The 25,855-nt window shown below is 48.1% G+C and overlaps 2 protein-coding genes across 2 annotated transcripts; one reads left to right on the forward strand and one right to left on the reverse strand.

Annotated features, from left to right (window-relative positions):
- The first annotated feature begins 5,004 nt into the window (after positions 1 to 5,004).
- Positions 5,005 to 8,697, forward strand: LOC306981843 (uncharacterized protein). Its single transcript, XM_079581569.1, has 6 exons — positions 5,005 to 5,404; positions 5,820 to 6,055; positions 6,389 to 6,546; positions 7,706 to 8,109; positions 8,232 to 8,388; positions 8,453 to 8,697. Exons 1-6 carry the CDS (start codon positions 5,035 to 5,037, stop codon positions 8,634 to 8,636), a joined length of 1,509 nt encoding a protein of 502 aa, XP_079437695.1. The 5' UTR covers positions 5,005 to 5,034; the 3' UTR covers positions 8,637 to 8,697.
- Positions 8,698 to 9,849: 1,152 nt separating this feature from the next.
- fbxo3 (F-box protein 3) lies at positions 9,850 to 20,910 on the reverse strand. Its single transcript, XM_079581631.1, has 12 exons — positions 20,799 to 20,910; positions 19,947 to 20,036; positions 19,683 to 19,846; positions 18,705 to 18,819; positions 17,062 to 17,266; positions 16,258 to 16,303; positions 14,526 to 14,610; positions 14,327 to 14,449; positions 13,577 to 13,692; positions 11,656 to 11,763; positions 11,404 to 11,486; positions 9,850 to 10,352 (listed from the first exon to the last, which is right to left on the reverse strand). Exons 1-12 carry the CDS (start codon positions 20,891 to 20,893, stop codon positions 10,257 to 10,259), a joined length of 1,326 nt encoding a protein of 441 aa, XP_079437757.1. The 5' UTR covers positions 20,894 to 20,910; the 3' UTR covers positions 9,850 to 10,256.
- Between the last annotated feature and the right edge of the window lie 4,945 nt (positions 20,911 to 25,855).

Below are 25,855 nucleotides of genomic sequence, written 5' to 3' on the forward strand. Positions count from 1 at the left end.
AACTTCAGCTTTAAACTTCAGCTTTAAACTTCAAACTTCAGCTTTAAACTTCAAACTGCAGCTTTAAACTTCAAACTGCAGCTTTAAACTTCAGCTTTAAACTTCAGCTTTAAACTTCAGCTTTAAACTTCAGCTTTAAACTTCAGCTTTAAACTTCAGCTTTAAACTTCAAACTTCAGCTTTAAACTTCAAACTGCAGCTTTAAACTTCAAACTGCAGCTTTAAACTTCAGCTTTAAACTTCAGCTTTAAACTTCAAACTGCAGCTTTAAACTTCAAACTGCAGCTTTAAACTTCAAACTGCTGCTTTAAACTTCAGCTTTAAACTTCAAACTTCAGCTTTAAACTTCAGCTTTAAACTTCAAACTGCAGCTTTAAACTTCAAACTGCAGCTTTAAACTTCAAACTGCTGCTTTAAACTTCAAACTGCTGCTTTAAACTTCAGCTTTAAACTTCAAACTGCAGCTTTAAACTTCAAACTGCAGCTTTAAACTTCAAACTGCTGCTTTAAACTTCAAACTGCTGCTTTAAACTTCAAACTGCAGCTTTAAACTTCAAACTACAGCTTTAAACTTCAAACTGCTGCTTTAAACTTCAAACTGCAGCTTTAAACTTCAAACTGCTGCTTTAAACTTCAAACTGCTGCTTTAAACTTCAGCTTTAAACTTCAAACTGCTGCTTTAAACTTCAAACTGCTGCTTTAAACTTCAAACTGCTGCTTTAAACTTCAAACTGCTGCTTTAAACTTCAAACTGCAGCTTTAAACTTCAAACTGCTGCTTTAAACTGCTGCTTTAAACTTCAAACTGCTGCTTTAAACCAGTGGAGGCTTCGTCCAAACATCAGAAAGTTGGAAAATGTGAAGAAACAGATGAAGATTTTCAGCCGAGGCGTCGACGACGAGAAACGTTTAAACCAAAGTGTTTCTAAAAACCACAGAAAAAACGTCACTGTGGAAAAACCAGACCAGACTTTGGTTTGAAACTAAAAGAGAAGAAGAAGAAGAAGAAGAAGAAGAAGAAGAATCCCGTCTCGTCCTGAACCTGAAGTTCACGCCGACTTTAAAAACATTAAACAAACATTAAAGCGATGAAACGTTTCTCCGTAAACTTGGTCCAATCCAGGAGAAGAGTTGGTTCTTTGTTTTTTCCTTCTTCCAGACGAGGGAAGAGTCCGACCCGTGAAGATCCTCTGATCCAGGTCTGAGAACGTCCAGATTCCCAGAGCTTCCCGGAGTTTTCCTGGAGACTCTGAGGAAACGTGTGCAGAGGTTTGTGGAGGTTGGTGGAGGTTTGTGGAGGACCAGGCGGCGCAGGTTCAGATTAAGACCAGAGACTGGACTAATCCAGGATTAACAACAGATGGGACTCAGGTGTGACCGAGAGTCCTCGACTGGACCGGGCTCTAAAGGTCAGCGTGCACTAAAGGATCTTTACACCTTTAGAAGATTCAGAAAGATCTAACCACACCGGTCTGTGAGTTTAACCATCCGCTCAGGCAGAAGATACAAGGTCCACCAGCAACAACATCTGCAGGAAACATCAGGAACCTGCAGCTCCAGCCTGAGTTTCAGACCTGAGGGACAGAAGATACAGACTCTTCTCCTAACACAAGCTGACCCCAGATCAGTGAGGAGGAGGAGGAGGAGGAGGAGGAAGGAGAGGAGGAGGAGCCAGAGGAGCAGGGGGAGGAGCCAGAGGAGCAGGGGGAGGAGCCAGAGGAGCAGGGGGAGGAAGAAGAGGAGCAGGAGGAGGAGCAGGAGGAGGAGGAGGAGGAGCAGGAGGAGGAGCAGCAGGAGGAGCAGGAGGAGGAGGAGGAGCAGGAGGAGGAGGAGGAGGAGGAGGAGGAGCAGGGGGAGGAGCAGGAGGAGGAGCCAGAGGAGGAGGAGCAGGAGGAGGAGCAGGAGGAGGAGGATAGATGACTCTAAACTCTGTGGTTAAATGTAACCTGGTGTGAAAGTGTTTGTGACTCTGTTCCGTCTGAATGTGAGGAATGTGTTAAAGCACCTGTGCAGAGGCTCCAGCAGCTGTGAGGGCCTGTCCCGACCTGCACCAACACTAATACTACACAAATACTACTGTCCCGACCTGCACCAACACTAATACTACAAATACTACACACAAATACCACACACAAATACTACACAAATACTGCAAATACTACAAATACTACAGCAGAGACCACATCACTACTGCAGATACTACTACAGCCTCATTCTTGTGGACAGTCCTGCAGAAAACTTTACTAGAAATAATCTTTTAGCACAAACAAAGTGACAGAAGTTCCTCAGGTACAAACTACACCAAAAACACAAAGTACTCGTGTCAACATCACGGGACGAGGACCAACTATTGTTATTATTGTTATTATTGTTATTATTGTTATTATGACATCACCATCGATTCTGGATCAATTATGGAAAACAAATGAACTTAAAGTAGCGCAGTCTGTGATTAGAACAAAAGTTTGATTCATCGATAGAAAAAAGTGCGGAAAAAAAACAAGCTTCAGGTCAATCCGTGATTTTATCATTTAAAAAATAAGTAATGGATCTGTTTGAGGTGTAAAAACGGCATTAAAAGGGTTCTGTCCTGACCTGTTTTGAAGCACAGCATGTTTCTGGTGTTTCTGGTGCCTCTGGTGTTTCTGGTGCCTCTGGTGTTTCTGGTGCCTCTGGTGTTTCTGGTGCCTCTGGTGCCTCTGGTGTCTCTGGAGTCTTTTTCTCTCTCCCTCCTCCGTCCGTCTCTGCAGAGAAAATCAATCTTTACATTTTTCAGTCCAAATGTTTTAAAATGTTAAATGACGACATTTAAACTGCGCCACAGCCCATAGTTTATTCATTAGAACTATTCAAGGCGATGTTTTCGTGGATTTACAGGAAATAAAACGATTTAATTAATGAAGGGAAATGCGTGGCAGTGACGCGATTTGACCACCAGAGGGAGACAGAGGGTTCCGTTCATCGTTTTTACAAAGTGCACGTTTTATTAAAATAACTTTACTGTTTTTAATGCTGAATATAAAACATGTCTCAGTTTAGCGCTGCTTATTCTTCAACAGTAAAGCAGTTCCGTTTATATATAAAAAAAAAAAAAAAAAGTAAAATACACAAAAAAGCAAAATTTAAAAAAATAAAAAAATGGACCTAAATAACAGCTTTTAAATAGTTGAAGTAATTTGTAATAATGTGCTGAATTAGGAGATGAAAAGGCTTTTAATTTCAGGAAAAAAAAGATATATCTCAAAAATAATGACGTGTTGCGATGCTCCTGCGTCACTGCGGAGCTAGCGGCTAAAGCTAACAGAGCTAACGGCTAAAGCTAACAGTCACAACAGCGGCACAGTTCGTCACAAATATCACCTTTTAAACCGTAAAACCTCCACGTCCCGTTTCAGACTCGCCTGCGGGGAAAGAGGACCGCGAGTCCCGGCGGCAGGAGGAACCCGGTGCGTAAAAGAGGCTTTAAAGCGCGGGAGCAGTTAGCATCGTTAGCAGTTAGCCTGTTAGCTCCCGGTGTAAACACTGGGCTCAGACACAATGAATGGAATGTGCGCCTTTGCTTGTGTTTATTTATTAAACCGCACACTTTTACATTTGTGCTGCTGTGGAAAAGCTGCGTCCAAACAAAAGCTTAAAAATAAATGTGTATTTTGTAAAGGGGAGCGGAATAAAGTGAGATGCTTAATGGTTTGGTGTTTTTTTTTTTATTCTTTATTTTTTTTAAACAAATCGACATGTTTTTTTTCTCCTTCATGTTATACAGTTAGCGCTGGTTTGAGAGATAAATAATAAATGATTAGACTTGATTTAAAATGAAGGAATTATGTATTGCTAAAGTGACAAACACAGCAATAAAGTTACAATCAGTTTTGTAGGTCTTAGCTTTCAAATGAGGCTGCAAGCTCCAGTCCAGAAGCTTTCAGATTTGAGTAAAGCTGAAAGGCGGGGGGTAAGAGGTTAAACGTATAAGCTTTTAACAATTCCTGACCCGAACCTCATACGTGTGAGCCTTAGAAAAACAATATCACATAAATACTTTCCACCTTTATTACTTACAAAGTGACCATTATCTGGAGTTCTTTATATATATTTGTTTTGTTTTTAATATTAGAGCTGCAGAGAAGGAGAGAAGATGGAGGAGGCTGAGGACATGAGGGTGGAGAAGGCGCCTGACCGCTCCACCTCACACCCAGACAGGGAGGACACTTTCCCGGACAGTGTCAGGACAGGAGAGCGCTCCTCCTCTGTCCGGGACAAGTCAGAGGATCGGACGGATCATTATCCTCTCCGAGACCACAAGAGTATGGAGAACCACTCTCTCCTGCACAGTAAGATGGAGGATCCTTCTCCTCTGGACTGCAGTAAGATGGAGGATCCTTCTCTCCTGGACAAGATGGAGGATCCTTCTCCTCTGGACTGCAGTAAGATGGAGGATCCTTCTCCTCTGGACTGCAGTAAGATGGCAGATCCTTCTCCTCTGGACTGCAGTAAGATGGAGGATCCTTCTCTCCTGGACAGTAAGATGGCGGATCCTTCTCTCCTGAACAAGATGAAGGATCGTTCTCTCCTGGACAAGATGGAGGATCGTTCTCTCCTGGACTGTAGTAAGATGGAGGATCCTTCTCCTCTGGACTGCAGTAAGATGGCGGATCGTTCTCTCCTGGTCAGCAGTAAGATGAAGGATCCTTCTCCTCTGGACTGCAGTAAGATGGAGGATCGTTCTCTCCTGGACTGCAGTAAGATGGAGGATCCTTCTCCTCTGGACTGCAGTAAGATGGCGGATCCTTCTCTCCTGGACAAGATGGAGGATCATTCACCCGTGGACAAGATGGAGGATCATTCTTCCCTGGACAAGATGGAGGATCGTTCTCTCCTGGACTGCAGTAAGATGGCGGATCGTTCTCTCCTGGACAAGATGAAGGATCCTTCTCCTCTGGACTGCAGTAAGATGGCGGATCCTTCTCTCCTGGACAAGATGGAGGATCATTCTTCCCTGGACAAGATGGCGGATCGTTCTCTCCTGGACAGCAGTAAGATGGCGGATCCTTCTCCCCTGAACAAGATGGAGGACCCTTCTCTCCTGCACAGTGACAGGGCGGAGGATCGCTGTGGCAGGAGCTCGATCTGGAAGCATTTTGAGGTGGTGGATAAATGCTACTCTCGCTGCAGCGTGTGCGGTCACTCTGTGCGTCACCGCGGTAACTCCACGACCCTGCACCGCCACCTGCGGACGCACCCGGGGGTGTACGAGGCGCTGACGGAGCGCCGGGACGAGGAGGACGAGGAGGAGGAGGTGAAAGAGGAGGAGGAAGAGCAGGGCGCAGAGGAGGAGGAGGTGAAGAAAGAGGGGCAGAGGAGGAGCAGCCGCCGCAGAGCCAGGGCCGCGGCCGCTGACGAGAAACAAGGTGAGAACGCCAGGCCACGCCCCCATAAACGTCACAAACACAGGAAAAGCTAAAGAAGCAGCACTGAGTAACGTGTTTACCTTCATAAATCCTTCTGTTTTCCCTCTGGGGGGTCTTTCAGCGCCCCCTGGTGTCTCTGGCCAGAAAACCACAAGTACACTTCCCTGTCTCCGGGTCAGAGTCACCAATACACACTAATGGAATCATGAAGAAGCTAACAGGCTAACGGGCAAAGCTAACAGTGAACAGTATTTACAGCCACGACTCCTGCAGTGGCGCTTGTGGCCTCTAGGGGCACGAGTTACTTAGTTCTGCTTTAAGGCGAGACTAAAGATTTAATATGTAAACATAATAATGATATATAAAGTGTAGACAGCCCACGCTCCGATACCCGTCACACATGCCTCTGTTTCAGGTCACGCAGCGGCGCCTCGGCCGGAGCTGGTGGGCGGAGTCAACCACACACAGTGCTTCACCTGCGGGGCCTTCTGCAGGAGCCACGCCCACCACCTGTCACACCTGGCCTCCTCCCACCCCGCCCTGCTCGACAGCGCCCCCGCAGGACGCCTGGGGCTGGCCTTTCTCTACCAGGTGTCGGGGAAACTGTTTCACTGCAACATCTGCCTGTTCACCAGCCGCGACTTCGCTCAGGTGCCCTTCCACTCTCCGCTCTCCTGGGGTTTACTGACGTGGTCCTGGTCCAGGTCACGGTCCAGGTCATGGTCCAGGTCCAGGTCCTGCCCCTCAGAATGACCAGGGAAACCAAAGGGAAGACATTAAACAACTGCTGAGAGAAACCAGAAATTACACAGAAAATATAAAACAACTGGTGAAAAACTAAATGCTGGAAAAATGAAATCTTAAAATACAGAAAAATATAGATGTATATATGTATAGATGTATGTCAAAAAAAAAAAAAAAAGTTCTGAATGGAACCAGAGCCGTCCTGTGAGTCGTAACATTTACATTTGTGACTTTCTGCAGGTTTGGCAACATTTGCTCCGGACTCACTGCATCGACCCCGACCCGGCCACTAAACTGGGGGCGGAGCCGGTGGACAAAGGGGAGGAGCCAGTGGACAAAGGGGAGGAGCCAGTGGAGGCCATGGAGACGGAGGAGCAGGTGTCTGTGCAGAGGAACAGGTCAGGTTCATATCAGGAACGATATGTGATACGGTCGTGCAATATCACCATATTTCACTCAACCAACACCACACACGTATTTCTGAGTCATCTGTAAAAACTCTGATGGCGGCCATTTTAGGGATAGGTTTGCCTGAGTCCTCCTAGGAACGCCCCCACCTCCTGGAGACGCCTCCGAGCTTTGGTCACCAGCCGAGTAACCGACCACTGCTCCTCAGCAGAACCCCCTCCCCACTGATGCCACAGACAGCGTGTGGAGGGGGCGTGTCTAAAGGCTCAGAGGTTCTTAAAGAGACAGAGGCCGATTTCAAGACATTCACTACAGCCATTTTGAGAGAGACATTTTATACAAGGCAGTTATTCTAATTTACTGCATTTACAGACCAACAGAAGGTTTGTCATCATTGTAGTGTGAGATAGACTGGTGCTATGGGACTGACAAAAGCAGAACACCCCCTCTTTAAAGCAGAACCCCCCCTCTTTAAAGCAGAACACCCCCTCTTTAAAGCAGAACACCCCCTCTTTAAAGCAGAACACCCCCTCTTTAAAGCAGAACACGCCCTCTTTAAAGCAGAACACGCCCTCTTTAAAGCAGAACACCCCCTCTTTAAAGCAGAACACGCCCTCTTTAAAGCAGAACACGCCCTCTTTAAAGCAGAACACGCCCTCTTTAAAGCAGAACACCCCCTCTTTAAAGCAGAACACGCCCTCTTTAAAGCAGAACACGCCCTCTTTAAAGCAGAACACCCCCTCTTTAAAGCAGAACACGCCCTCTTTAAAGCAGAACACCCCCTCTTTAAAGCAGAACACGCCCTCTTTAAAGCAGAACACCCCCTCTTTAAAGCAGAACACCCCCTCTTTAAAGCAGAATACCCCCACTTTAAATACAGATTATCAGGACTCGAGCTGCTTTGGCGTCACAAACTTCAAAAGTCAGAATTGTCGGCACAGCTTTGTAAGAATGTGGAAACATTATCGTATCTGAGTGACTTTCTGACATTTTAAAGTCAAGGTCGTGAATAAAGGAAATCCCTGCCGACCCTTCACACACTTTTGCCTTTTAATTGTTACATGTTTCTGCTTTCTGCACACAAATTGCCCCTCAGGGATCAGACAAAGTATTGAAGTGACTAAAAACCTGTAATATTTGTCTCCACAGCTCCGCCCCTGACTCCGCCTCCTCCTCCGCCCCTGACCCCGCCTCCTCCGCCCCTGACTCCTCCTCCTGTGGCCTCCTGCGGCGCTCGGACGGCGGTCTGTATCGCTGCTCCCTCTGCTCGTGGTCGCACAAACTCCGCGCCGTCGCCGTGAACCACGCCGTGCGCAAACACGACTCGCCCCGCCCCCTTTACGACGTCCCCGCGGCGACGCCCGCCAACGCCGACCCTCCGGAGCCCAGCGCCCCCGAGCCCCACGCCGCCCCGCCCACAGAGGAGGAGGAGGAGGTGACGTCAGAGACCATGAAGCAGGAGCTGGAGGCCACGAACCTCCTGCGCTTCAGCGGACACTTCGTCTTCTGCGAGCTCTGCGGCTGGAAGAACAAGCTCAAGAGGGGCACGAGAGGTGAGCGCCCCCTGGTGCGCGGGGGGGGCACCAGTGACTGTGCCCTCCGGGGTTTAGTCCAGTGTTTATATAATTGACTGACCCGTGTCTGTATGAGTGACCTGACCTGTGCTGTGCTGCAGGTGTGGCTCAGACTCACCTGGAGCGATGCCACGACCTGAAGAAGTCCTTCTCCTGCTCCATCTGTGGGCAGGCGTTCTTCATGTCCTACAGACTGAAGGAGCACATGAGACTGAGCCACAAGCCCGGGAGGTTCCACTGCGTCTTCTGCTCCTTCAGGTCAGTCTCATCTGCAAACGTTCTACACACTGTGACATGAAGGTGACCTCCATGTTCTCCGCAGGTCTGACAATCTGACCGGCTTCAGGAGACACAGCGCCAAGTGCAACTACAAAGACCAGGACGAAGACCGAGACCAGGACCAGGACCAGACCCAGACCCAGACCAGAGCGGAGCCGGAGGAGGAGCCGGAGCGGATTCAGAGACCAAAGAGACGCAAGACCCGCCTGATCCTGGAGGAGGACTGAGGAGTAAGACCTGATCCTGGAGGAGTAAGACCTGATCCTGGAGGAGTAAGACCTGATCCTGGAGGAGTAAGACCTGATCCTGGAGGACAGAGGAGTAAGACCTGATCCTGGAGGACAGAGGAGTAAGACCTGATCCTGGAGGAGGAGGACTGAGGAGTAAGACCTGATCCTGGAGGAGTAAGACCTGATCCTGGAGGAGTAAGACCTGATCCTGGAGGAGTAAACCTGATCCTGGAGGAGTAAGACCTGATCCTGGAGGAGTAAGACCTGATCCTGGAGGAGTAAGACCTGATCCTGGAGGAGTAAGACCTGATCCTGGAGGAGTAAGACCTGATCCTGGAGGAGTAAGACCTGATCCTGGAGGAGTAAGACCTGATCCTGGAGGAGTAAGACCTGATCCTGGAGGAGTAAGACCTGATCCTGGAGGAGTAAGACATTAACTGTGAACAATAGTGTTTTATTGTGGTCAAAAAGTAACAAAACAAAGTCACATTTGATAAAGTGTTTGTGCTGCTGATCCTTAAACGAGCTCCACAGCAGGAGAACCCTCTGGAGGAACATCTACACAGACTTTACCATAAATATGAAGCTCCATCTCCGACTGACCACATTTAGAACGTTTCAGAACGTTTCTGTTTATAAAGTTTGTTTAAACTCCTGCTGTAGATCACGGATATAAATATGAGACAAATGTATTTCAAAAACATGTTTCAAATAAAATGCTGTTTCCTTCTTCATAATCGCAGATATTTTTAAATGTGGGTTTATTTGGTGACATTTTAGTTCCAAAGGGATTTTGCATCTGGTTTAGTTTTGCATAAACTAGTTTTTGAACTAATTAGTGAAAATGTTTTTGTAAAAATGTAAATTTCTCTGTGGTTTTTATATTTGTATAATGGAATTAATGTCCATGAATTTAGTGATTCTAGTCTTTGATAAAACCCGTCTTTGTCAAATGGAACAAGCACAATATCTGCAGTGTTTTCAAAATAAAAGCCTGACCTTTGGAGAAGTTTAGTCTCCGCGTCTGCACGTGTATATTTCTCCCACAAAGGAAATGACCATATTTGGATCACAGCCTTTCCTGCTACACGTGGAGACCAAACCTGTCAGGATTTGTGAATGAAGAAGGAGAATAAACCGGTAACGGGAGAGTTTGTTTTGTAAAAGTCTGTGTAGATTTGGATCCGTGAAAACCACAAAAAACCAAAGTAAAGTTTGTGAGTAACGGCCGAGAAATGGAGAGTTTTGGCAGAAAGTTCCCGAGTCGTGGAGTTCTGCAGAGTCCTCCTGAGCCAGATGTTCCCTCCTGAGCCAGATGTTCCCTCCTGAGCCAGATGTTCCCTCCTGAGCCAGATGTTCCCTCCTGAGCCAGATGTTTCCTCCTGGAGCCAGATGTTCCCTCCTGAGCCACATGTTCCCTCCTGAGCCAGATGTTCCCTCCTGAGCCACATGTTCCCTCCTGAGCCAGATGTTCCCCCCCGAACCAGATGTTCGCTCCTGAGCCAGAAGTTCCCCCCTGAACCAGATGTTCGCTCCTGAGCCAGATGTTCCCTCCTGAGCCAGATGTTCCCTCCTGAGCCAGATGTTCCCTCCTGAGCCAGATGTTCCCTCCTGGAGTCAGATCTTGTGCTGGTGACACCACGGAGACGACGAGCCGCTCACGTCCTCCTCGTCCCTCGATCCGTCCCCGAGTCTCCGAGAGCCGGACTGTTTCTGTGAGAGAGACCGAGGTCAGAGGTCAGAGGTCAGGCTTTACATTGGTTTAAACTGAATCACACAAAATGGCCGCTCATCCATTGGTTTAAACGGAATCACACAAAATGGCCGCTCATCCATTGGTTTAAACGGAATCACACAAAATGGCCGCTCATCCATTGGTTTAAACTGAATCACACAAAATGGCCGCTCATCCATTGGTTTAATAATAATAATAATAATGCATTGGTTTTATACAGCGCTTTTCTGAACACTCAAAGACACTTTACATTGCACTATTCGTTCACTCCATACTCGGTGGTGGTAAGCTACTATTGTAACCACAGCTGCCCTGGGTTAGACTGACGGAAGCGAGGCAACCAGTCTGCGCCATCGGCCCCTCTGGCCCCTCCGACCCCCACCAACCACTCACTCACGCACTACATTCGCTAGGCTTCCTGGTGTTACCAAACGGTCTCCCATCCAAGTACCAACCAGGCCCTTCCCTGCTTAGCTTCCAAGGTCTGACGGGATTGGGCAGAGCAAAGGCGGTATGACTGAATCACACAAAATGGCCGCTCATCCATTGGTTTAAACTGAATCACACAAAATGGCCACTCATCCATTGGTTTAAACTGAATCACACAAAATGGCCACTCATCCATTGGTTTAAACGGAATCACACAAAATGGCCGCTCATCCATTGGTTTAAACGGAATCACACAAAATGGCCGCTCATCCATTGGTTTAAACGGAATCACACAAAATGGCCGCTCATCCATTGGTTTAAACTGAATCACACAAAATGGCTGCTCATCCAGGAGGGGGCGCTAACATACGAGGACCACAGACATGTGGGACCACAGGGGCGGCTCTACAGGGGGGGCACGCAGAGGTCTTGCAACCCTGTGATTTTCTTTGGGAGGCACGGGAGGCACTCACCTGTTTGGTGGGTGGGGGGGGGGGCGTCTGAACGGGGGGCACTCACCTGTTTGGTGGGGGGGCGTCTGAACGGGGGGCACTCACCTGTTTGGTGGGGGGGGGGGGCGTCTGAACGGGGGACACTCACCTGTTTTGTGGGGGGGCGTCTGAACGGGGGACACTCCATGTGGAAGCGAGGGATGGCCACCTGGAACACCTCCTCTTTGTTCACTGAAAAGAAACACCAATAATCTCCATCAAAGACTGAAGTGACAACAAAGATCAGGCTTAGGCTTAGGGGCCCCCCTACATGTAAGGGTTAGGGGGCCCCATACACATAAAGGGTTAGGAGGCCCCCTACATGTAAGGGTTAGAGGATGGAACATCTCCAGTGTCTCACCGAGCCGGTGGAAGGTGTAATGTCCCTCCATGAACTCTGAGGGCGTGGAGAAGGTGGTGCAGCTGGCGTACTCATGCACTTTCCCAGGGGTCATCACCGGGAACTCGCCTGGACACAACGTGAAGATCAGCTCAGGGTCAGAGGTCATTCAGACGTTAGCATCAGGTCAGAGGTCATTCAGACGTTAGCATCAGCTCAGGGTCAGAGGTCATTCAGACGTTAGCATCAGCTCAGGGTTCATTCAGACGTTAGCATCAGCTCAGGGTTCATTCAGACGTTAGCATCAGCTCAGGGTCAGAGGTCATTCAGACGTTAGCATCAGCTCAGGGTCAGAGGTCATTCAGACGTTAGCATCAGCTCAGGGTCAGAGGTCATTCAGACGTTAGCATCAGGTCAGAGTTCATTCAGACGTTAGCATCAGGTCAGGGTCAGAGTTCATTCAGACGTTAGCATCAGCTCAGGGTCAGACTTCATTCAGATGTTAGCATCAGCTCAGGGTCAGACTTCATTCAGATGTTAGCATCAGCTCAGGGTTCATTCAGACGTTAGCATCAGCTCAGGGTTCATTCAGAGGTTAGTATCAGGTCAGAGTTCATTCAGACGTTAGCATCAGGTCAGAGGTCAGTCAGACGTTAGCATCAGCTCAGGGTTCATTCAGAGGTTAGTATCAGGTCAGAGTTCATTCAGACGTTAGCATCAGGTCAGAGGTCAGTCAGACGTTAGCATCAGGTCAGGGTTCATTCAGACGTTAGCATCAGGTCAGAGGTCATTCAGACGTTAGCATCAGCTCAGGGTCAGAGGTCATTCAGACGTTAGCATCAGCTCAGGGTCAGAGTTCATTCAGACGTTAGCATCAGCTCAGGATCAGAGTTCATTCAGACGTTAGCATCAGCTCAGGGTCAGAGTTCATTCAGACGTTAGCATCAGCTCAGGGTTCATTCAGACGTTAGCATCAGGTCAGAGGTCATTCAGACGTTAGCATCAGGTCAGGGTCAGAGGTCATTCAGACGTTAGCATCAGCTCAGGGTCAGAGGTCATTCAGACGTTAGCATCAGCTCAGGGTCAGAGGTCATTCAGACGTTAGCATCAGCTCAGGGTCAGAGGTCATTCAGACGTTAGCATCAGCTCAGGGTCAGAGGTCATTCAGACGTTAGCATCAGCTCAGGGTCAGAGGTCATTCAGACGTTAGCATCAGCTCAGGGTCAGAGTTCATTCAGACGTTAGCATCAGCTCAGGATCAGAGTTCATTCAGACGTTAGCATCAGCTCAGGGTCAGAGTTCATTCAGACGTTAGCATCAGCTCAGGGTTCATTCAGACGTTAGCATCAGCTCAGGGTCAGGGTACATTCAGACGTTAGCATCAGCTCAGGGTTCATTCAGACGTTAGCATCAGCTCAGGGTCAGAGTTCATTCAGACGTTAGCATCAGCTCAGGGTTCATTCAGACGTTAGCATCAGCTCAGACGTTAGCATCAGCTCAGGGTCAGAGTACATTCAGACGTTAGCATCAGCTCAGAGTTCATTCAGACGTTAGCATCAGCTCAGGGTCAGAGTACATTCAGACGTTAGCATCAGCTCAGAGTTCATTCAGACGTTAGCATCAGCTCAGAGTTCATTCAGACGTTAGCATCAGCTCAGGGTTCATTCAGACGTTAGCATCAGCTCAGAGTTCATTCAGACGTTAGCATCAGCTCAGGGTCAGAGTACATTCAGACGTTAGCATCAGCTCAGAGTTCATTCAGACGTTAGCATCAGCTCAGAGTTCATTCAGACGTTAGCATCAGCTCAGAGTTCATTCAGACGTTAGCATCAGCTCAGAGTTCATTCAGACGTTAGCATCAGCTCAGGGTCAGAGTACATTCAGACGTTAGCATCAGCTCAGAGTTCATTCAGACGTTAGCATCAGCTCAGGGTTCTCTTACCCACGACCCCCGGGCCCTGCACCTCCTCCACGTTCCCGTCCGAGGTGGTGATCTTCCAGTATCGAGAGTCCAGCTGACAGGCGGCCGAGGGCGAAGCGTCCGGAGACATCTCGATCCTGGAGACACAGCGGACAGGTGAGTGTACAGGAGGCGTGGCTACAGGAGGCGTGGCTACAGGAGGCGTGGCTACAGGAGGCGTGGCTACAGGAGGCGTGGCTACAGGAGGCGTGGCTACAGGAGGAGTGGCTACAGGAGGTGAGTGGCTACAGGAGGCGTGGCTACAGGAGGCGTGGCTACAGGAGGCGTGGCTACAGGAGGCGTGGCTACAGGAGGCGTGGCTACAGGAGGCGTGGCTACAGGAGGCGTGGCTACAGGAGGCGTGGCTACAGGAGGCGTGGCTACAGGAGGTGAGTGTACAGGAGGCGTGGCTACAGGAGGCGTGGCTACAGGAGGTGTGGCTACAGGAGGTGTGGCTACAGGAGGCGTGGCTACAGGAGGCGAGTGTACAGGAGGTGAGTGTACAGGAGGCGTGGCTACAGGAGGCGTGGCTACAGGAGGCGTGGCTACAGGAGGTGTGGCTACAGGAGGTGTGGCTACAGGAGGCATGGCTACAGGAGGCGTGGCTACAGGAGGTGTGGCTACAGGAGGCATGGCTACAGGAGGCGTGGCTACAGGAGGCGAGTGTACAGGAGGTGAGTGTACAGGAGGCGTGGCTACAGGAGGCGTGGCTACAGGAGGCGTGGCCTGTACCTGATCCTGTAGGTGTAGAAGTAGTGCGGCGGGTGGACAGACGAAAGCTCCGGGAGGAAGGACGTGGACACGGAGACGGTGATGTCATCAGTCGTGGCCACGCAGCCTTTTTCATGGACGTATCTGTGAAAGGTCAGAGTTCACGGTTACGTTGGGGTAAAGTCTCCTCACAAACCGAGTCTTTTAAATTTTAAATCACCTGAAGATCTGGTCTCTGAGGATGGGGAACTCTCCACTCACAACGTTCTCCACGTACGAGGTGAACCAGGACGAGAAGCTGGAGCCTGAAGGCATCACAGAGAGACAGAGGTCAGTGAAGGCATCACAGAGAGACAGAGGTCAGTGAAGGCATCACAGAGACAGAGGTCAGTATATATATATATATATATATATATATATATATATATATATATATATATATATATATATATATATATATGTAGCGTGTGAAGGTTCGCCTATTGCCTTTCGCCATTGTTAACGCATTCCAGAGAGCAGCTCAACCCCCACTCCAAAACTCCTAGGCCATTTTATGACTTTTGGGATGTCGTCACTTCCTGTCTTGTGAATGGCTGATAAGATCGAATACAGTTCAGGAGAAAAAGACTGTGACGATCTATCCTAACCCTCACAACCAGAGATGAGAACTCTGTATTGACCTTCGAATTGGACTACAGACTGAATCTCAAACATCCGATTTGAGTAATAAGCCAATTCTTTAATTCATGGACAGTGAGAATGAACTCAACCAATCTGTTCTAATGATGAATTCTTCCCCAGGTCAACAAAGACGCAATGTACAAACATACTGTCGAAATGTTGTTTGGAAAGTTGTGAAGTTGTTAATGTGTTTATCGCAATAGAAATGTATTTCTTGAATTCTCTCCCAAAGACATTCCCACTTGGGATCGTCATATCGAGTTACGGACTGAATCGATTGGTCGAATCCACGGAGAAAAAGGGGCCGCCCCCTTGGTATAAAGGAAGGAGAAATAGCCAGAAACTTCCCTTCCTCTTCTTTTCTGAAACCGCTTCTGAGTTGAGTTGGACCGGAGAGAGATAGACGGACGGGAGCACATGGCAGACATCCCCCGCTGAACTCTGACCTCTCCTTTGTCTCAGATGGACCACAAGAACTTTAAGTTTGAGCCCGTCATTTTGACGTGATTTGTAACTACCAGTTACTTCTTTTAAGAACATTTGCATTTTTCCTACAAGACAACAACATTTTTGATCGCTGAGCTTTCAGCGAAACCAATTTGAGTCTAGCTGGTCAATCCAAACCCCAAGGCCCCGAGGAGCTGGAGAGAGAGACCCCAGCCTCGCCTGCATCAGCTGGAGAATCGCCACGCGAGAGACCATACCACGACCACAGGCCGTCGGACACCAGGACGTTGGATTGCCGGACCACAGTTGGAGTGGAAAGCCTTTCTCTCACGGTCGTAAGCTCATAGACCTAGCTCAATAAGACTCACATAACTTCTCAGAAAACCACCTTATTGACTTTCAGATACAATTTTAGAACATTTTATCTGATTATTCATCCTGTTAACCTTCTAGGTTATTCTGTTTGCACTTTAATATTTAATGCCGTCTGTTAATTGATTTTGATCATTAAACCTCCATAAACCACAGTTTGCTTTGGTAATGTCTGTGTTTATTATTCCAGAATAAGGGTCCATGTGTACGTCCAAGACCTCATTTCCTTCAGATAAATCTGTAGTTTAGCCTCCTATTCTTACTTTGATTTTGTTCGCTTTTCGAACTGGTGCCCCGTTAAATTTTAAGGCTAATCTACAACTTATTAATTAATTAATAAACAAATTAATTGATTAATAAACCCTCATACCCTACATACATATATATATATATATATATATATATATATATATATATATATATATCACAGACAGACAGACTGAAGCACAAACCTGTGATGAACATGTCGATGGCTGAAGGGTCTGAGGCTCGCTGGTTCTACAGGAAACAAACACAAGCTTCAGCTGCAGCAGATGGACAATCAGAAGAATCAGAAGAACAGGGGTAGAACAGCTCCCCCCTGGCCCTGCCCTCCTCCCCCCTCTCCCCCTCTCACCGGGCAGGGGTAGAACAGCTCCCCCCTCCTCCCCTCTCCCCCTCTCCCCCTCTCACCGGGCAGGGTTAGAACAGCTCCCCCCTCCTCCCCTCCTCCCCCCTCTCCCCCTCTCACCGGGCAGGGGTAGAACAGCTCCCCCCTCCTCCCCCCTCTCCCCCTCTCACCGGGCAGGGGTAGAACAGCTCCCCCCTCCTCCCCTCTCCCCCTCTCCCCCTCTCACCGGGCAGGGTTAGAACAGCTCCCCCCTCCTCCCCTCTCCCCCCTCTCACCGGGCAGGGGTAGAACAGCTCCCCCCTGGCCCTGCCCTCTCCCCCCTCTCACCGGGCAGGGTTAGAACAGCTCCCCCCTCCTCCCCTCCTCCCCCCTCTCCCCCTCTCACCGGGCAGGGGTAGAACAGCTCCCCCCTCCTCCCCCCTCTCCCCCTCTCACCGGGCAGGGGTAGAACAGCTCCCCCCTCCTCCCCTCTCCCCCTCTCCCCCTCTCACCGGGCAGGGTTAGAACAGCTCCCCCCTCCTCCCCTCTCCCCCCTCTCACCGGGCAGGGGTAGAACAGCTCCCCCCTGGCCCTGCCCTCTCCCCCCTCTCACCGGGCAGGGGTAGAACAGCTCCCCCCTCGCCCTCCCCTCCTCCCCCCCTCTCACCGGGCAGGGGTAGAACAGCTCCCCCCGGGCCCTGCCCTCCTCCCCCCTCAGGGCGAGGTACTGGCTGAGGCCCGTGTGGAAGCAGAAGGTCAGGGGGAGGCAGTGCTTCATCCCGGGGCGAGTCTGGACGCCTCCGGCCGCCGTCTCCACGTCCAGCAGCACCTCCGAGCGGTAATGGTTCGACAGAGACATGCTGCCCATCAGCCTGGGGGATAGTGTACATGTTTTAGACACGGGAGATAGTGTACATGTTTTAGAGACAGGAGATAGTGTACATGTTTTAGACACGGGAGATAGTGTACATGTTTTAGAGACAGGAGATAGTGTACATGTTTTAGAGACAGGAGATAGTGTACATGTTTCAGACAGGAGATAGTGTACATGTTTTAGAGACAGGAGATAGTGTACATGTTTCAGACAGGAGATGGTGTACATGTTTCAGACAGGAGATAGTGTACATGTTTTAGAGACAGGAGATAGTGTACATGTTTCAGACAGGAGATAGTGTACATGTTTCAGACAGGAGATAATGTACATGTTTTAGACACGGGAGATAGTGTACATGTTTCAGAGGCAGGAGATAGTGTACATGTTTTAGAGACAGGAGATAGTGTACATGTTTTAGACAGGAGATAATGTACATGTTTTAGACACGGGAGATAGTGTACATGTTTCAGACAGGAGATAGTGTACATGTTTCAGACAGGAGATAATGTACATGTTTTAGACACGGGAGATAGTGTACATGTTTCAGAGGCAGGAGATAGTGTACATGTTTTAGACAGGAGATAGTGTACATGTTTCAGACAGGAGATAGTGTACATGTTTCAGACAGGAGATAGTGTACATGTTTTAGACACGGGAGATAGTGTACATGTTTCAGACAGGAGATAGTGTACATGTTTCAGACAGGAGATAGTGTACATGTTTTAGACACGGGAGATAGTGTACATGTTTCAGACAGGAGATAGTGTGCATGTTTCAGACAGGGGATAGTGTACATGTTTCAGACAGGAGATAGTGTACATGTTTCAGACAGGAGATAGTGTACATGTTTCAGACAGGAGATAGTGTACATGTTTCAGACAGGAGATAGTGTACATGTTTCAGACAGGAGATAGTGTACATGTTTCAGACAGGAGATAGTGTACATGTTTCAGACAGGAGATAGTGTGCATGTTTCAGACAGGGGATAGTGTACATGTTTCAGACAGGAGATAGTGTACATGTTTCAGACAGGAGATAGTGTACATGTTTCAGACAGGAGATAGTGTACATGTTTCAGACAGGAGATAGTGTACATGTTTCAGACAGGAGATAGTGTACATGTTTTAGAGACAGGAGATAGTGTACATGTTTCAGACAGGAGATAGTGTACATGTTTTAGAGACAGGAGATAGTGTACATGTTTCAGACAGGAGATAGTGTACATGTTTCAGACAGGAGATAGTGTACATGTTTCAGACAGGGGATAGTGTACATGTTTCAGACAGGAGATAGTGTACATGTTTTAGAGACAGGAGATAGTGTACATGTTTCAGACAGGAGATAGTGTACATGTTTCAGACAGGGGATAGTGTACATGTTTCAGACAGGAGATAGTGTGCATGTTTTAGAGGCAGGAGATAGTGTGCATGTTTTACCCGGGGATCACCAGCTTCTGGCCGTTGTGGATCCTGCAGCTGCAGCGATAATCGTCGGGAAGTTCGAGTCCGATCTGAGACTCCACGGCGTCCAGCTCTGCCTCTGTAGCGCCCTCTGCAGGAGAGGAACAGTCAGGACGACCACTCGCTGCTGCTTTAAAGTTTGTTTAATGGAGTAAAGTCAACGATCTGGAGCCGATATATCGTTTACAAGTTCATATCGAAGCTGCAGAGGGATTTGGCATCCGCGCAGTAAAGTGAAGATTACTGCACTGATGCCAAATCACTCCTGGTATTATTACGCCTTACAATATAGTTCCCCCTTTTATCCGCTTAGAAAATCCACATTGTTTAATTGTGTGTAATTATACTTTGTAGTGGAACACTTCACGTAACCATATTTAAATCGGGAAAACGTGGAAGAGCTTGGTAGCTTCTATCTTGACCTGTTTTGGAGCTATAGAGGAGAGAGGGAGAGGCTAAATGCTAACGCCGTCTGCGCTGTGTTTACGTGACTGAAGATCAGACAGGTCCTAAAGAACTCGTCACAGCTCAGGTAAGAACATATCTCAGCTCAGGTAAGAACATATCTCAGCTCAGGTAAGAACATATCTCAGCTCAGGTAAGAACATATCTCAGCTCAGGTAAGAACATGTCTCAGCTCAGGTAAGAACATATCTCAGCTCAGGTAAGAACATATCTCAGCTCAGGTAAGAACATATCTCAGTGTGGAAAAATGCTGGCCTGTTCCTTTAAGACGTGGTGATCCTCAGTAGGTCACCGTTACCTTTAAGGGAGGCGATGATCCTCAGTAGATCACCGTTACCTTTAAGACGTGATGATCCTCAGTAGATCACCGTTACCTTTAAGACGTGATGATCCTCAGTAGATCACCGTTACCTTTAAGGGAGGCGATGATCCTCAGTAGATCACCTTTACCTTTAAGGGAGGCGATGATCCTCAGTAGATCACTGTTACCTTTAAGGGAGGCGATGATCCTCGGGCATCGCTGCTGGAGAAACTCGGTGAGTTGGTCCCAGTGGCGTTTGAGGGAAGAGTAAACGTCGACGTATCGGCCGAGGTCTGAGAAGGTGTGCACGAACAGGCCGTACCAGGAGAGGGCGCTGTGTGCACGGTCCGCCCTGAGCACAGCGTGTTAGCATCTCGTCATACATGACCGTGTCTAACAGCAGGTTTACATGGTCTGTGTTCATGAATCAGACACAGGTATTTGTTACTCACTCTTTGAGGAGCCAGTGTCTGTAGCACAGTCTCTTCCACAGAGGGTTGTGTTTGGAGAGTTCATTCAGGCGTCTGCAAACCACGCTGCAACTGAGACAAAAACACCAGACTTTACAGAGTCAGGAAGAGAAACACGAGCTGAAGGACACTGAGAACAGCTGGACAATAAAACACAACTCATTTCAAACACTATATATGTGCTAAGAAGGGCTCGGTTTACGATTTCGATACTAAAATATTTGTCGTCGTTAAAGCAGAACAATAATGTGTGGAAGATCTGCACATTAACGATGGAGGGTTCATCTCCAATGTCAACAAATGGGGAAAATGTGTTTAAAAATAAGAAATACGTGGTGGGGAAACATTTGGGAATAAATTGGGCACCGACAGCATCCAAACTCGGAGCTACAGATATTTATTTTTCCGACTCCAGTAGAACCTACACTTTAATCGCACCGGTGCCAGCCTGAGTTTATGTTTAGTTCGGGTTTGTGTCTTATCAGCTTCAGCCTGTGTGATAAGAAGAGCCCGGGCCTAAAGCTGAACATTAGTATCTGCACCTCACATGATGTCACTGTGGAGTTTAAACCCCCTGACAGTGACGTGCCCCCCCTGACACCCCCTGACCTGCTGTCCTCACGCACTCTCCGGTGTTTTAATCTCACGCATATGCAGTTTTCCGAGCGTTAAGTCGGATTGGAGAAGTTGTTTTTAGCATTAGCTTCCGCCGGCAGTGTTTTTAGCATTAGCCGTTAGCCTCACTCTGAGCCGTGTTTGACTGAATAAAGCGGCGCAGTCCGGCCCTGTCGGTCTGTGAAGTGTGTAAAGCGAAGAGGACAGTGTGACTCGTACTTGATGAGGTCTCTCAGGCTCAGGAAGGACAGAATGTGGAGCAGAGGGTCTGAAGGTAAATCCTGAAGCTTCGGCTCGGAGCTAACCGCCGCCATCTTTACTGAAGCACTGCGCATGCGCCAGTGAGGACCGGACGAAAACCCAACAAATGTATTTCATTATGTTATTTGATTTATTTATTTATTTATTTATTTATATAATGACTGCTTTTGTTGTGCGGTGTTTTTGTAACTACGTTTTATTTTATTTTTTCATGTTTAGATTTTCTTGTGTGAACTTTCTTTACAGCGAAAACTACGAAGGATTATGGTGCGTTCTAGGCCACTGGGAAATTTCCTCCATCCCCCTTGGAAAAACGCCTCAGTAACTCTGGTTCTCTGAATGTGCACAGTCTATAACGGGTTGTGCGACTCACAGGTTAATTGTTTCGTTTTAAATCAGCGGTTCGCAAACTGTGGGTCAGGGACCAGAGGTGACAGGATGACGAAACACGGTCGACAATACTGAGAAAATCCAAGAGTGAAGGAACTCGTGTTTAAAATGTGAGCAGCAGAATTTCAACTTCAAGCTTTATTCATCACATTGTACAAGTTTGCACTTCATTATTTTTAACACCGCCTTCATACTGATTGTTTAGTCCGTCTGTATCACATGTTGTCGGCCGTGTCTGCACCGTGTGCCCAGATACCGTGTGCCCAGATACCGTGTGCCAGATACCGTGTGTCCAGATACCGTGTGTCCAGATACCGTGTGTCCAGATACCGTGTGTCCAGATACCGTGTGTCCAGATACCGTGTGCCAGATACCGTGTGTCCAGATACCGTGTGTCCAGATACCGTGTGTCCAGATACCGTGTGTCCAGATACCGTGTGCCAGATACCGTGTGTCCAGATACCGTGTGCCCAGATACCGTGTGCCCAGATACCGTGTGTCCAGATACCGTGTGCCCAGATACCGTGTGTCCAGATACCGTGTGCCAGATACCGTGTGTCCAGATACCGTGTGCCAGATACCGTGTGTCAGATACCGTGTGCCAGATACCGTGTGTCAGATACCGTGTGCCCAGATACCGTGTGCCAGATACCGTGTGCCCAGACACCGTGTGCCAGATACCGTGTGCCAGATACCGTGTGCCAGATACCGTGTGCCAGATACCGTGTGCCAGATACCGTGTGCCCAGATACCGTGTGCCCAGATACCGTGTGCCAGATACCGTGTGCCAGATACCGTGTGCCCAGATACCGTGTGCCAGATACCGTGTGCCAGATACCGTGTGCCCAGATACCGTGTGCCCAGATACCGTGTGCCAGATACTGTGTTCCAGATACCGTGTGCCAGATACCGTGTGCCAGATACCGTGTGCCCAGATACCGTGTGCCCAGATACCGTGTGTCCAGATACCGTGTGTCAGATACCGTGTGCCCAGATACCGTGTGCCCAGATACCGTGTGTCAGATACCGTGTGCCCAGATACCGTGTGCCAGATACTGTGTTCCAGATACCGTGTGCCAGATACCGTGTGTCCAGATACCGTGTGCCAGATACCGTGTGCCAGATACCGTGTGCCCAGATACCGTGTGTCAGATACCGTGTGCCCAGATACCGTGTGCCCAGATACCGTGTGTCAGATACCGTGTGTCAGATACCGTGTGTCCAGATACCGTGTGCCAGATACCGTGTGCCAGATACCGTGTGCCAGATACCGTGTGCCAGATACCGTGTGCCCAGATACCGTGTGTCCAGATACCGTGTGCCCAGATACCGTGTGTCAGATACCGTGTGTCAGATACCGTGTGTCAGATACCGTGTGCCAGATACCGTGTGCCAGATACCGTGTGTCAGATACCGTGTGTCAGATACCGTGTGCCAGATACCGTGTGCCAGATACCGTGTGCCCAGATACCGTGTGCCAGATACTGTGTTCCAGATACTGTGTTCCAGATACCGTGTGCCAGATACCGTGTGCCAGATACCGTGTGCCCAGATACCGTGTGCCAGATACCGTGTGCCAGATACCGTGTGTCCAGATACCGTGTGCCAGATACCGTGTGCCAGATACCGTGTGCCCAGATACCGTGTGCCCAGATACCGTGTGCCAGATACCGTGTGTCCAGATACCGTGTGCCAGATACCGTGTGCCAGATACCGTGTGCCCAGATACCGTGTGCCAGATACCGTGTGCCAGATACCGTGTGCCAGATACCGTGTGTCCAGATACCGTGTGCCAGATACCGTGTGCCAGATACCGTGTGCCCAGATACTGTGTGCCCAGATACCGTGTGTCCAGATACCGTGTGCCAGATACCGTGTGCCCAGATACCGTGTGCCAGATACCGTGTGCCAGATACCGTGTGCCCAGATACCGTGTGCCAGATACCGTGTGCCAGATTCAATTCAAGTGTGTACTTCTGGAGGTTTTAAAAAGCATCCTTTTAAATGTTTGTAGTAGATGGTGCAGAAGTGACTGTGTAGGACGGCACATGTTAAACTAAAGCACGTGTGCATCTGTTGTGACTTTAAGAAGAAGAAGATCTTTATTTATATAGAGCTTTTCACAGACATGGTCACAAAGCGCTTTACATGAGACAACTGCACATTCACTCCACACTCGGTGGTGAGAAGCTTCAGGAAGCTTCAGTTTCCCCTGGGGGAGACTGACTGTCGCGACTACACACGTCTGCGCCAACGGACCCTCTGACATCACCATACAATCACTCACACATGATTCATCCTGGCCTATTGTGCATGTTTTTAGTGGTAGGGGAAACCGGAGAGCCCGGAGGAAACCTACGCAGACACGGGGAGAACATGCAAACTCCACACAGAAAGGCCCCGTCCAGGTGGGAATCGAACGTGTGAAACACTATTACAGAATTTAAAGACAGGTTTTCAGATGAAGGCAGAAGCATTTACCATAAAGGGGGTGAAAGCCAACGCATTTCAACACGAGCCGACTTCAACTTTGACCTTCACCTATTTTGGCCTCACTTAAGTCTTTATTGAAGAACAGCGAAACATGTCAATCTGCATCTGAAACCAGAGTGTCTCCAGAGAAACATGTGATGCTTCTTTGTTATGAAGACACTGCTGATGGATTGTATTTTATTTGAAGCGTAGTTCGGTTTTCACTTGTATAGATGACACCAGGACAAGCAAAGAGCTTCACAGACAGATCCAAACAATACTAAGTATCAAAAGGCAGTTTAAAGAGAAGAGTCTTTAATGTGGGTTTGAAAGGTGACGGGTGTGTGAGAGCTGGCAGACTGAGGAGCAGCAGTGCAAAGGAACCATGGAGACCCAGCACGTCCAGAACGTCCAGAACCATCTGAGCCATGTGTCTGCTCAACATCTCACATACGGAGCCAGAGCTTTGAAAACAAACATTTATGTTATTTCATTTATTTACAAAATGTGATCATTTCATATCGTGACTGTTTCGTCTAAAGGGAATCGCAGACGCGTAAAGTTTATGGACCAGGACCAGAGTCATTGTTTCACTCTCAAGACTTCAAACAACAGGGATCTGATTCTGATGGATTTTCTGTGAGTGACAGAGATCTGAGAATCGTCTGAGTAATCGTGAAGAGACACAATATTAAAGTCAAGTCTCTACAGGAACATCAGGTTTATTTCCCTGACAAACGTGTTGCCACAGGAAACAGGAAGTGGGCACGCTCAGATAAACGATGTTCTTTCTGTTTCACTCAAAGCGTTTTTAATCTGCACCAACTTTTACCTCAGTCAGGTAGAGATATAAGAAAATTACGCCTTCTGCAGTTTTCCACTTTTATTCTGTGTGACTGGGAATTTACCCGGCCCATTCATTTGAATAGGATTTCAGGGACTCCACGTGTTTCAGCCATTTGTGAAGCTTCTGCAATTCAAGCACTTGGGCCATTTCAACAGTTTGACCAGTTTATGGAAAGTACAATATAAAGCATTTATGCAAATTAACCACTTTATGGAATTTAACCAGTTTTTGAAAATGAGAGTTTATGCACTTCTAGCAGCTTCTGCATTTGCGTCACAGTGGCAGATGTTTCTAGTTCTTCATGTCACATGTTTCTGCAGAATGTTACAAACAGAGACTTCAGCTTTTGGACTAGATTCTCTCTTATCTTTTTAACATGAGCAGAATCTAAACGTGGTAAATGGTCTCATCAAACCTTCATCAGACCCAAACATTCACTCTCATCCAGGCACCAGTGGAACAGGGACACAACCCCAGTGAGCGCCTTCAGAAGCTGGGAGTCAAACCCATGACCTTCTGATCATGACGACACGCTCCACGGTCGCCCTAAACCTGCTGTACTGAACCCGCCCGAACTGATGACACTGTTTCTGAGTCTGAGGAGAAACTGATGCAGAGAGGCCCATGTGCCGTCAGTGACAGAGATCTGAGTATCTGAGTAACCGTGAACCGTGATCAGACACATTATTAAAGTCACGTCTCTAACGTGAAGAAGCTCATGGACCTCAGCTTTATTCTGAAACCATTGGACACATTACAGAGCCTCTCGTGAGTATTCATACACCTTGAACTTTTGCACATTTTGTCATGTTTACAACCCTAAACATAAAGATTTTATTTTGATTTTTTACTGAACGTTCACACACAAGTAACAGACGACTGTGAAGTGAAAGCAAAATGATACATGATTCTGTTATTTTTTCAAAACATAGAAAGGTGAAAAGTGGGGCGTGCATAAGTATCATACAGCATTTTCTGACTGCATTAAATCACCTTTATAACATTCCTCATGACTCCAGAATGTTCACACCTTGGCCTAACGGTTAAATAGAGGCACCTGTGTGTGATCTACTCTCAGTATAATTACAGCTGTTCTTTCAGGCCCTCAGAGCTGTGGTTGGAGTGTGTTGGTCACTAAACAACATCATGAAGGTCAAGGAGCACCAGAGAGGTTAGGGATAAAGCTGTGGAGAAGTTTAAAGCAGCCTTAAGTTATACAAAGATTTCCCAAGATTTAAACATCTCCCGGAGCAACTGTTCAATCCATCGTTCAGAAATGGAAAGAGTAAAGCACCACTGCAAACTT

The sequence above is a fragment of the Gobius niger genome (assembly GCF_951799975.1).
Source record: "Gobius niger genome assembly, chromosome: 23".
Classification (NCBI taxonomy): Eukaryota; Metazoa; Chordata; class Actinopteri; order Gobiiformes; family Gobiidae; genus Gobius; species Gobius niger.